A 13,950-nucleotide genomic window follows, 5' to 3' on the forward strand; every position below is an offset into this window, starting at 1 on the left:
TTTGACATATCACTTTTACTATGACCCATCTTCATTTTCGCTATGTTTATCCTCCTTTTTATATTTTTGTCCAAAATAGAGAGGATCGTCTTATCCATTCTCTACCCATTTATGAACATTTTAACTTTTTACAAAAGAAAAAAAAAATAAAGGAAAATAATTCACATGGAAAAATATTATTTCTTCTATTCAACTCCACTCTACCATTTTGTTTTTTCACGTTCGTCAATGCGTGTTTTACGCGATAAATATCATTAGCTACGTATTTGCAAAATTATAAAAGTTAGATATTTTTAATGTACCCGTAAAGACGAATAAAACAAGATCCCACATGAATATATTTTCACTTATGTATTAAGAGAAAATCGAGAATGAATGTGTACTTGTGAATAGTATAGGAAATGGAAACAGGTAAAGTGAAGTTGAATGGAGGGCCAATGCTATACTTCCTCTAAAATTAGAGGAAGTAGAGAATATCCTCTTGCTAAGAGGATGTTCCATACATCTCCACAATAGAAAGAGCCTCCTCTTAAAGGAGAGAGAGAGTGCTAAGAGGATGCTTATCCCTCTCTATTGTGTGTGCTCTAAGAAAACTAAATAGGAAAGAAATAAATGTATTTTTTGTAAAGAAAAGTAAAAGTGATGGGATATTATAATTTCTCATAAAACCATCATTTAGTTGTTTCATTTTTTAGTTTCTTATCCTATGCCCACGGGCATAGGTTAGAAAAAACGATTTATAAATACAGTTGTGGTGTGTTTGGGAACAAAGATTTTATTCTCAAATTCAGATTTGGACTAATTTGCATGTTTGGCAAACCTATTAGATTTGGATTTCCAAATGCTTACCAAATTCAAATAAGGCTAAAATAAATTCATTTGAAATCCACTCTCTAACTTCTCTCATTTCCAAATTCCAAATCTTTATTTTGATTTGCAAAATTTAAAATGAGGCCGGCATTTCAAATTAAACTCTTGTTGCGAAACACTCTTTTAAACAATTTTAAAACACAAAAGGGATACACTATACAATTAGTGTGTATGGGATGCATTTATATGGTGTTTCCTTTTAACTATGTTAGTTGAGCTTTTGAATTAACATCATAATAACATGACGATTTTGTCAAACTTTATGAGTATTATGTAAATCATTGAGAACTATAAACTCGCATAATTGTATTTCCATTGATTTTAGAAACTCCATATAATTTAAAAACTGTTTTCAGCTGCGGAGCAAACTTGTTATTAATAGAGTAAATCAATTACGATTACTCATATAATATTCCAAAGCTTGAATGAGAAACATAATCTCCTCGAATCAATAATGACAAATAGACTGAATTCTTCAGGCAAGCTATTTTTTTGGGTGTGAAATTGAAAAGTGACTTAAAGCAAGACTTCTCTAACTATAAGGATATATAGTGGTTTTAAGAATACATTCCGCATGAAAATATATCCTAACAAAGTTAACATATGAAAATACAAAAATAAAATAAAATAATCTTGGTGTTACACTCTAAACTATAAACTACTCCCTCTGTCTCAATGATTTGTTTACTTTTTTATTTTTTGCGAAACTATTTTAATTAAAGGAAAATAATTGAGTGGACTCGACCCAGCGTGTTTTTTTCCAGGAATAAAACACATGTAAATTTGGCGTACAAAAAAAAACAAGTAAATTTCACCCCACGACCTGATCAATTCAAACCTGAAATGATATGTAAGTTTAGGCCTTAGGGTCTAAAACCGACCCAAGATAGCTAGCCCGCTTGACTCGATGACTAAACAATAAGTTAATATTAAATAATTAGGAATATAAAACATGATTATGTTCAAAAGTAAATCCATTATGATCAAACTACTAATAACTAAAATGAAGCAACTAATTGTTAATTGAACAACTAATAACTAATAAAATTAAACTAAATGTTTTCGACAAATAAATCAATTAAACAAATTAAAACAATAAACTGTTCAATTTTTTTTTGTTAAAACGGTCATTATCCATTTAAGCTTAAGACGGATTAAATATACTCATATGGATTAATAAGACAAAAGTAGAATGCATCTGAATAGATAAAAGGTTTGACCTATATACCAATGTGAGTGATATTTAACATGTCTTAAGTTTAAGACGAATAATACAGTTTTAAGCAAAAACTGACTGTAAATTATTACTCAAATTATACGATAATATATACTCTTTACGGAGTATACCCAAGATAATATCTAAAATCAAGTACACCGGGTATTTCGTAAGACCATGGTTCCTCGGCCTAAACTAAGAATTGTCTTTAGACTCCAATTTCACTTTAACCTAATTACACTCACCCTTATTATCCACCTCCATGGCTTCATGAATGTCCATCAAAAATTGCTGCCTATAATAATATAACCCCTTGCCCACTACCTCATTCAATCTCCCTCCATTCACAATCTCCTTCTCCCTTCACCTCACTCGGACTCATCCGTCGATTCATTGTAACTCTGATCTCATTTATATAAAACTGTGTTTTGAAACAATTTCAGTGCGAAAATTCGTGTCATTCCGCTGTTTAGAGCTTCAAGTTTGTAGATCTGCTGACTATAATAAAGATTTCAAGTTTATGTCAAATTTATCTTGAATTTTTTCAATGTATTACATTGAATTTAAGTTATTTTGGTTGAAATATTGTTTATATAAATAATCTTGTTTTCATTTATTAGATCTGTTTTATTTTAGTTTTTCATTAATAGGTAAAATCGTTTTTTTTCTAATGTACCAAAGTAATTTACTTACTATTTCCAAAAGTTTTATGGCATAATCGGATTTTTTTAAGGGCAAAAATGATAAATTTAACATTCGTTGGTAAATATAGTGCGGCATTTCTTTTGGTATTGCATTTTTAATCTGAGAAATCAACATTTTTATCTAAATTATTTAAATTAAGCTTGAGCATTGAAGTATCCAATTTTGGACAAACTAATTACAAACAAAATAGTTCTATAGAACGTGGGGTAAGAATGTGGGGTACACAAAAAATAACAGTCTCTCTTGTGACGGAGATATCCGTCACAAACTTGTGACGGGTCAAATATCACTCACATTGTTAAAAAAGACAAAAGTAAAGGTGCCCAGGGAATTACAAAAGGCTTGTTTTTATCTATATAAGTGACTTTTATTTGACCCGTCACAAGTGAGAATTTGTGCACAAAAATGCTTTTATAAAATAAAAATACGAATTTTCAGATAACAAAAGAGAGGTGTAATGGAGGTGAGACATATGACTAATGAGGAAGGAAATTTGAGAAATATAAGTAAAATGTTAATGGTAGTGTGAAGTGTGAACAAAATAAACAAAAGAGAGGTGTAATGTAGATGAGTCAGATGACCGCATGAAGTATAGCAAGAAAAAGACAAACGAAACAGAAAAAAGTGAAGAACAAACATAATGGCAGTACAGTAATTAATGACGTCACTCAAGGGTAGAAGCACGCTCAAAGTAGTGTCACATCCATATCCTCTTTTATTATAAGTATAGAAAAATTATAATATTTCCTCCTAACCCAAATTTTTTTCTCCAATAGAGTAAAATTTTCCATTCTAGTTTTCCTCTAAACAAAAAATAGATGGGTGGGTCACTTTATAAATTAGTGTACAAACCCGTTGTACACGGGGTGTATATCTATCATCTTTCAAGGTGCTCTAAAGTTTCCTCATGCTCATTTTCACAAAAAAAGGACAATGGTGACTTCCAAGCCCTTTTCGAAGCTTCCAGGCCAATAGGTAAAGTATGAGTGAAAATTTTCCAAAGGAGGATCAACCATTTCCTAGGCCAAGAAAGTTGCCAAAGATTTTTTTTTTTTAATCTTTTGGAAAAAAATCCATACAAGAAGATGAACTTCTGGTGAAATCTGTATGCCTTGCATTTTTATTCTAATACAACCTCCACACTTCATAATACCCTTTTTCAAAAACGTAATTCCACTCGTAGATTTCATCCAACAAGCGTAATCTTCCGTCCAATCATGCCTAATAGAGTAATAGGTATGGCCATAATCTTGGAGACAAAGGATGAATCAAAGAACGAAACAATCATAAACCTATTCCACCTTTTAATGCAAGGCTAAATAAGTTAGTACTGCTACTTGCATTTTCTTATACACATACCACCATATATGGGACGACATTGCACCATGTCGTGGTATATGAACCTCCTATAGTACCACAGTGAGTCCAAGCACCATATAGACATAAACAAGTCAATATATAGACATGTGGTGGCTACAAAAAGACCTGGCAAACAGGTTATCAGCTTTGCCGACTAATATAGACATAAACAAGTGAATATGCAAGCACATGGACTAGATACCACGGTGAGAAAAAAGCCAGCATTGCTTCAATAGGCCAAGCTATATGCAACAATGAATTTCCGAGGTGTTTTGCTTGATGTTAGTCATTTTGGGTTCTTGGAGTTTCACTTATCCTTTCTCTTCCTTTTGGGATCAGGAGTCGTCTCACTTGATCTGCAGGAGATAAATATATATAGAGAGCAAAATCAGAATGGATCAAAAAAATTGTTCAAATAATAGTTTGTTTCTACGTTACTCTGACACTTCACTTAGCTGCTGTGTCGTGTATCCGACACCGACTTGTCCGATACCGACACAACACTTTGACACTTTACTTTAGACCAAAAAAATTGAAAAATTCGCATAAAATAGCCGTATCCGACACTCAACACGTGTCAGACACGACACCCGTGTCGGAGAGTCTCTGCTTTATTTGAACAAAATTGTCCATTACCTATCAAACAGTCAAACTAAGACCATCTCATTTTGATTCTTCAAATTTTACAAGGATAAAAACTGTATAATATTCACTCTTATTTCTAAATGGAACCAAAGACCCATTATTTTGTGGTTCCGGATTATGATTGAGTAAAGCAAAATGGCTACGGTTCTTTTTATAGTGCAGTAACAGCTAGATGCAGTTGTCGACGAACACAGCACATCAGAACCACCGCCCCCGCAATGATCTGTCTCGAGTGATCTGTAAGTAGAATTGCTAGCACAATGACCTGATCCGTAATCACTCATCACAAAAGACTCGAACTGAATCATACCATAAATGACCTCATAACCGCTCGGCCGAAATGACCAAACTCGAGTAACGAATAATTTGCTTGGTTTACAGTCACAAAATACATGGCAATAATGCGCACAGCACACAACCTGGATGTCTGTCTCCTACATCTTAGGAGTTGGCTACAAACTGTAGCAACAATCCTACTGACAATCAGCTAAGAACCTACATATTGGCTTAATCGATATTAGTCCTTTCCACTACTCTACAACTTGATAAACAGTGCGTCCTCTTCTGATCATCCCTCTCACCAGACTTAACTCCATAGAGTAGCAAAAAATTAATTTCCCTCAAGATGAACATCTTCACCCCAAGAATTGATTTTGTATAAAAAATGAAAACAATGGATTTGCCAATAGTTAGAAACATAAGTTTACGCCCTTCACAATTTTCACAAACAACATATTTCAAACAAGCAAGCAATATAGAATTAACATTAGTGACTAATTCACTAGACAACTTACAATTACCAGGTTGGGTAATACAAGAGACTTTTAGAATGTATAAATAGACTTACTTTGTCCCTATTTGCCTTTTCCTGACCATATCCACTAGCATTGTTAGATTTTCATTTGTCGAATTCTGATAACTATCCCCCGGATCCAGTTTTAATAAATTGCATCCTTCCAACATTTCTTTCAATTTATCTACTCCTGTCAACTGCAAGTCGCTAATTTGGCCTTTGACATGTTGTATTAAAATAAAACCTACAGCAGCAAGATAAGAAATCAATTGTGGCAAAAAGAAATTACGAGAACGTCTCACTATTTAAGTCATCTTTATGATGTATGCTAAAAACTTGTGTATTTTATAGCAATAACATATACACTTGGATGTTCTGAAACATCCTTAAAGACACTTGTAAATACACTACAAACGGCTACACTAATTCAGAAACCTCGTACATAATTCAAACATATAAAACAAGATAGCTCTCAGATATTTAGATATTTATATATAATCTGGCAAGATTCCAAGCCTACTCTTTAAACATTTTCATAAAATCTACTTGGTAAAAAATAAGTTTTCGCTGTTCTGTTCTAGTTTCTCCAAAATAAATGATCACTTTCTATAGTAGGTACATAACCATCTACTGAAAGGGTTCCAGGAAATACAAATTACATTTGGGAACCTTAAATTGGAATTGAATTCCATAATTGAGACATTTTAAGTGTTTGGTAACCCCTAGAATTTGGAATTGGAATTGACTCAATTCTTTATCAATTCCAAGCTAGTTAAAATTTGGGGCTCTCAAATACCTACCATATAATAGTCATTTCAATTCCATCACTTCTTACGTTTTATTTTGTGACGCAAATTTCATCGCAATATTTTTATTTATGATATTTTTTCCGACCGCAAATATTTTTTGTGACAATATTTATTTTTCTCAAATATAAAACATCCGATGAACTCGACCCATATCCGTCTCGCCCAATTCCAATTCCATGGGTTTCTCAAATGCTATTTTGGAATTGGATTTGGAATTGAATTCAAACATTTGGATTTCTACAATTGAAATCATGAAAATGAAATCAATTCCGCGTTTCCAAACACTACATGAGGTAAATTGTAACATTAAGGGTTTGTTTGGATGGAGAGATTTGGAGGGAGAGTAGGGGATTTGAAATCCTTTGTTTGGATAGCAAATAAGGGTGGAGGGAAATGAAGGGGGAGGGATCCATTTCCTCTCCTCCAAGACAAATCAAAATCTCTCCACAATAGGAAAGATTTGGAGAGATATTGTATTCAAACATTCACTCCCCATCCCCCATCCCCTTCCGTCCCCCCGCCCCCTCTTTCCCTTCCCTCCTTCCCCCTTCGCTTTCTTTCTCTCCTATTTTGGTATCCAAACACACCCTAGGCCTTGTTTGGATAGAAGGATTTGGAATGAAAGGGAAGAAGGGATTTGGAGGGAGGCAATTTCCATTGTTTGGATAGCAAAATAGGGGTGGAGGGATTTGAAGGGGATGGACACTCATTTCCTTGAAAGGAACGGGCTAAATGAAAGTAATCAATCCGAGATGAATGAAGTATTTGTTTTTAGAATTATCCCCATGAGTCATGATGCATAATTCAAATTTTACAAACAAAGCAGTTCTCTACTACACCATATCTCTTGATAGTCGATGATCTACTGAAATTTTGCTAGACTTAAGCGCCAACACACTACCAAAGACTGGCCAAATTTCTTAACATGTGTCCTACCTTTAAGGTGTCTTGCCTCTAGATTCATTATCTCTATCATGGTCATAAATGTTGATTCTCTACGAGGAAGTTAAAAGCAGTACAAAAAAATGCTTGTGTAAGATCATGAGGCAGTGTAGAAAGTAGATTTATCACTACACTAGTTAGGATGGAAAAAAAAAACAAAAAAAATCCCAAAAGAACAACTGTGAAGATGACGACTTTCACAAAAAGAGAAAAGTGCATGCAACATGCAACAACATCCATGAGAGAATACACTAGCAAAGAATTTTGCAGCAAAGATAGAATGGAGACGTGACAATAATCAGTTCCTTCACAATGTAACAAAACCAGAAAGACCAAATGACTATGCAATTGACAGAAGAGTAGAGTAGGATCGTACCGAGGGCTCGGAGCATTTTCAGATCAAATTTATCGGCTAGACTTTCATGCCCGACAACTTTTGCCCGTTGAACCACAATATCCTTCAAACTAATTAAGAGGTCCTGTTACAATGTGCAACATGCAAATTACAGAAATACTTAAATACCAACATTAGTATCCCAATACGATTTTGAGAGAGCTTTATCAGTACAAATATTAAGGAGAAATATCGTACGAATGTATTGTATTAAACCCTCTCTAATTTGTTTATTTGAATAACTGGAGCGAGTATATTTGCTTGAAGATTTATAACAAGTTTAGAGCTCAAACAGTTGAACTATTTCGGTGTAACTCACGTATACCTTCAGTTCTAAAGGCACACAAATTAAAGTAGAAATGCCATTTACATCTGCATCCCGATCCTTTTTTACTATTAAAACTCTGTATGAGCACCTTTTGTATTCCATAGGTGAACACAAACCAACTCATACAAGGCGAAAATTAAGTGACAACTGACAACATAACAGTGATAAAACCCAAGGGCAAGAGAGTAAGAGGACAAAACGGGATCATAGATTCATAGGTGCTTAGTTCTTGAGACTGAATAAAGAGGAGACAAGCCATTGGCCATGTGAAAATCTTAAAAAATAATACAGAGATTTAAAGTGTAGGAAGGAACACAGGAAAGCACGGACTAATGTAGCTGTTTGCTAATGAGTACAATTTATGACTGTTTTTCACATCAGCTTGCGCAGCAAGAGAAAGAATAAGACAGAATATTATTATGACACTACAAAAATGCCCATTTTCCTCACATTCAAGACATATGAAGGTGGCTAAAAATGGCTTGTCAAGTGCCGAAGCATACTAATGTAAGTTTCACCTATGAACCAAATTGAGCATTGTTCTAAGGGGTTTATATAATAGTGGACAGAGAGGTAAATTAGTGTTGTTCTAGGGAAGTGGTGGCTGTTCCAGTACACAAACAAAGTTTTTGGAGTTTAATGAGGTATTAGATTTATGAGGGCATGCTTTTTTCTTTAATAGAGAAAGGGCTTGGCATTTTACTCTTTGTTGTGGGGTTATTGCCGGCCATGCAGATAGGGAAGTCCAAGGAGCTTTTCTTTTTGAGGATTTCAGATCACAATAGTCATTCTCTTCTTTTCGGAAAAAATATGATGTGAGGACCCGATCTCACTCATTTACAGCTAAAAGGACTGCCATTAAGTAGTAGTAGAGAGAAGATTTGCATACAAATATCCTACAGTTACTGAAATAATATGCTTAAGGAATCAGGAAATATCTTAATGTCGTCATGCATGATTCAGAAACATAGGCAATCTCACGAACCAAAGTTGTAGTGGATGACATGAGAATTAAGCCAACCCAAATTCTCGAACACTAGACATATGTGTGACTTAGAGAGAAGACTTCAGGAGATAGACGCAATGCCATGAGTATATGAGCAGACGGTGCACAACAAAGCCATTCAAACATGAAATCACAATAAGAGTCGCACAGAATTTGGGGACCGAATTAGATGGGTACCAATCACAAAATTGGGGATTGTATTATAATGCAAGCTAATCAATCTCATAGAAAGTGCAGAATTCAATTTCACTCACAATCTCTGACTCGGATAATGAATGAAGCCAGCTAACATCTTCAGGTCTATTATCACCAATAAATACTTGATTATCCATGCTGATAATAATACAGCTTCAGTCCTTGTGGATGGCCAAAGTAGAAGCCTGTGATCTGAAATAGTTTAGTCAAGGCAGGGAACATGCAAGTATCAATATTTCTACATGGAGTACTACTATGACCATAGGAATAAAAAATTAGCATTGTTCAACTGATAATGATAACCCAAATAAATTTAGCATGTTTTACAGACGTGTGAAAGAAAATACCATCGTATTATCAAACCACATTAACGGTTAGGAAAATTTAATGGGAATAATCCTAAATTCCTAAGTTCAAACAATTTTCCATTTTCAATCCAAGCATTTGATATTTTCTAGAGTAATCCCAACTTTATACTCCGTATCAGTTATTCTAATTTTGATCTCTGGTATTTCTTCGAAAAATCCACAATTAAGATTATAGATAACCCACATATCCCCTCTTATGTTATTCATTTCTTCTTCTCTTACCTACCCAACAGTGCATTGCTCTATGATATCGAAAATAGCAACATTCAAAAAAATCTATACTGTATTGAATAACTAATGAGGAATCCCACTATGAACATCATTCAATCAAAATCATATGCGATTGCATATAATCCTACCAAGGCTACAATCTAATGAGTTATAACAACGAAAGACATAATCAGACTAATTTGCAAAAACACACACACAACTATGCAGAAAGAATAAAGGGGAGAGACAAGTAAAGTTGGTAGTAAACTACTCTATACATCCATCCCTTCCGATCATTTATTTACCTTTAATTAATAGTACCGTAAAAATGATTGGGATGGAGGGAGTAAAAGGAGACAAAATGTTTTAGAGGATAGCTTCAAAATTGCACCTTAGTTGTAGACCGAGGGATCCACCAGAGGAAAGGTACAAAAGGGAAGGAGGATAGGGAATTATTGTTGAGTCACAAAAATAAAGCAAGAATACATAAAAGCAATTAATTTTTCAGTTATGGATTTTACTCGGTCACATGCATTTTTTGATTATTTTTCTATTCTCTTCGCCATATGTACTTTTTTATTATTTTCTTTGTCGTACCCTTCTTTTAAACCTAGACAAATTAAGTTCTATATATAATTTTCCCTTAAAACCTAATTCAATTTAATTGTTCTAAGAAATTGAATAATGAATTATAATTTTCCAATTATTGAAATATGTTTATTTTTTTAACAATTATTAATATGTTTTGTTGAAATTATTAGGATTTGTTAATTATTAAAATTATTAGGGTTTGTAATTGGTATCGAGAGAGATGTGAGTTTGCAATGACCATTGGCAACGCCTAACCATTTAGTTCTAAATTCTTTTTATCGTTTTTCACGTGAATATTTGGCTTAGTAGCATTCATTCCATCATTCGTATTTCGTAGTGTTGTTCAGGGATTATTATGCCAAGGAGCATGCCATGAGCAACATTGGTCGACGATTGGACTGACCGGAGCAAGGGGTGCGGTCAGTGGCAAATATAGGATTTATGAGATGAGGGTGTTTTATAAAATTCCACTTTCCACAAAGCTACAAACAATGAACAAAAAAAAAAACAAGCTACAAACAACAATACTTACTTATTAAATGTCTTATGCCCAACTCGGTTAATTACTAAAAGAGCATACTAATTACTCTGTATTCATTTATTCATATATTCGGCTAAGGCCAAGTGCTTAGCTTGTTAACACAATTAACCCAAGGCTAATTGCTTAGTTTTTTTTTTTTTTTTTGAGGGAATAATCGTAACTTTTATTTATTCATCGTTAGTCTCCAAATAAATATCGGAAGCAACAACAGTCGATAAAGAGTCCGGCACCATCCCCACCCGAAATCTAGTCGAGAAGAATATGGGAAGTAAATGAGCCATAGAGTGGACCGCTTTATTTCCGTCCCTTCTAACAAAACTAAAAGCAATAGAATTAAAACAAGCAGCTAAGTTGAGTATCATCCTTCCTATGTTACCAAGATCAGTGGCGGATGCACCTTGTGGCTTGGGGTGTCATAGGACACCTCAAACTCTGCAAAAATTGTGTGAAGTTGTGCCTTTTAGAGCGAAGGACACCCTAAAGGAAGCTGTGGGACACCATAAATTGCCAATTGCCTTTAACTGAATGAGTTATTAAGGAATAAAAAATACAATTACATTCATAAGTGAGTACACAAACTCACTGGCAAAGTTAAAGTCAATTGTCATTACTCATTAACCTATAACTCTATAAGCTATTTCTAAGTCTAGCCTACACCTATGGATACACAGAAAAAATGGCTACAGAGTCAAGATCCTCTCCATTTCCTAAAAAGAAATGGAGAGGCAAGTTCCTTTAAACGGTTCAGATTCCATCTTGATAACATCAAACGGTTGTACATTTATACATAGAAATAAATGGTTAATAGTGTATAAAGGGGAAATATTATTAAATGAATTTGTGAGAAGAAATGGAGAGAAAGAAATTGAGAGAATTTCAATTGCATAGTATGTACCTTCCAGCACATTTATCGACCTAGTCGTTAAAACTTAAGCTAGTCTTATAAATCCGTTTTAATATTTTAAGAGGTTAAATATCACCACACTTGTATGGATAGAGCAAACGTCTTTTTTCTATGCATTTTACTTTTGTCTTACCCATAATATTTAACTTGTTTTTAGCTTAAGACGGGTGTTCTTAAATAATAATTTGTTGTAAATTATACCGCCTTTGTACTATCATTTTATTTATTTATTTCATTTTTTGACTGTCGTAAATTTTAATCATTTATTTACTTTTTATTTTGTGAATAATTTTTTTGATAATTTGATCACCCATAATAAAATGAACGGAATGAAGGGAGTATCCGCCTTGTTTAGCAACTAAAATTTATACACCATTTACATAAAATAATGTGATTTTTTTTGTAATATATTCATAGAATCCTTAAGAAATTTTTTGTAATATATTCGTAGAATCCTCAAGTAATTTTAAATTTATCTTTATAAATTTAAAATTTTGATTAATATTTCTAAAAGAAGCTAAAACACTTTTAAAAAGAGTAATTATAATACTATCTTTATTGATGACTAGCTAATAGGCCGGTAAAATTTACGATTGTCATATCAGCTCCATGACAAGCTAAACTCTACAAAAATTGTACCGGCGACGGATACGGTACCCACCTCGCTGAAATCAAAGGGACCCCGTAAAAAAAAATTCCTGGATCCGCCACTGACCAAGATAATTGCTTAGTTGATTACTCATTAATACCTAAATAAATCATACTCCGTACATCATCTATCTGATTCATTATCCATAAATAAGAACTCAGAACTCGTAAAAGAGAAGTAAAGCCCTTCGTTCCAAACTCGTAATCCCCAAATCAATTTTGCCCTAATTCCCGCAATCTCAACAAATGGGGAAGAACGATTTTCTTACCCAAAAGCATTCGCAAACATAATCAAAGATTCATTATTATTCATATAATCTAAATTCCCAAATAAATCATCAGTATAAAGCATACCTTTCGGAGTTTCGCAGATGGAAAATTTGAGACGGTGATACTGATGATGTCGATTGTTCTACTCTGGTTCTTTGTTGTTGCTTGATTACTTGAAATACTGAGAGTTGAAAATTGAGGAGATGAACTATTGAAAGATGTGGGTTGTGAGTTGGGCGCTTGAATACTCCATGTTTGTCAGTTTGTGATTTGCAATATCTTTTTTTTTTTTAATTTTTTTTTAAGAATTAACCCCCCACCCCACCCCCTATAAATCCGCCCCTGGGCGCGGTGCTGAACGGGGGTGGTATTGGTGGTGAGGGAGATGAGGGAAGGTAGGAATAGATCAATAGGGTGAGGGAATGAAACAAGCGTAAAATTGTAAACGTAAACGTATGTGAAAGATTAGAGAATTCGGGGAGGTGACAAATAAACCCCAAACATTTGTCATTACGTGCAAATTAGCCCCATAATTTTTTACTAGTGCAAATTAACCCATTAGTTATACCCGATGTGCAATTAAACCAATTAGAGATATTCGGGTAATTTTCTCGCCGGAAAAAATTAACATGGCACCGGAAAGTTGACTAGGATGAATTAACTTAAATTAAAAAAAAAAACACATGATTTTAAATATTGACCGTCGTTTATTGTTCAGCACAAGAATTTAGGTATCCTTATTCAATTTCAATTGTTTCTGAGCTTCGATTGGTATCCTTATTTAATTTCAACTGTTGTTGAGCTTCGATTCCGCAAACTCTACTCTTCCATTCTTCTTCACAAAATATAACGAATGGACGTCCGAACTCGTCGAACACCATCGCCATTGTTGTGAAGCTTCGTTTAATTTTCGAGCTTTAATCGCGTAAAAATGGCGGTATATAATTAGAGTGTGCATAAATTCAAAATGATGAACGATATGTGGAATGAACATTGTAGACTACATTAAACAAAAATGAGATGAAAAATGGAGAAATGGATATGTGTGAGGAGCTCCAAATATGAGAGAGGGAGAGATAAGGGAGAAGAAACGAGGTAAGTGATACTATGGCAGCATTAGGTAGTGATAATTTTTTTTTTTTTTATTTAAGTTAAT

General features: G+C 33.8%; 1 protein-coding gene across 2 annotated transcripts; it reads right to left on the minus strand.

The window, feature by feature from the left end:
* Positions 1-4,055: 4,055 nt before the first annotated feature.
* LOC141609803 (uncharacterized) lies at positions 4,056-13,251 on the minus strand. 2 transcript variants are annotated; one of them, XM_074428585.1, is made up of 5 exons: positions 12,879-13,251; positions 9,322-9,447; positions 7,716-7,818; positions 5,643-5,832; positions 4,056-4,506 (listed from the first exon to the last, which is right to left on the minus strand). In XM_074428585.1, the coding sequence occupies exons 2-5, from the start codon at positions 9,397-9,399 to the stop codon at positions 4,458-4,460; spliced, it is 420 nt and encodes a 139-aa protein (XP_074284686.1). In that variant the 5' UTR covers positions 9,400-9,447; positions 12,879-13,251; the 3' UTR covers positions 4,056-4,457. The 2 variants fall into 2 exon arrangements, with proteins under 2 accessions (XP_074284686.1, XP_074284685.1); XM_074428584.1 differs by having other exon boundaries at positions 9,322-9,454; positions 12,879-13,223.
* Positions 13,252-13,950: the final 699 nt, after the last annotated feature.

This window comes from Silene latifolia, chromosome 1 (assembly GCF_048544455.1).
Source record: "Silene latifolia isolate original U9 population chromosome 1, ASM4854445v1, whole genome shotgun sequence".
In the NCBI taxonomy this organism is placed as follows: Eukaryota; Viridiplantae; Streptophyta; class Magnoliopsida; order Caryophyllales; family Caryophyllaceae; genus Silene; species Silene latifolia.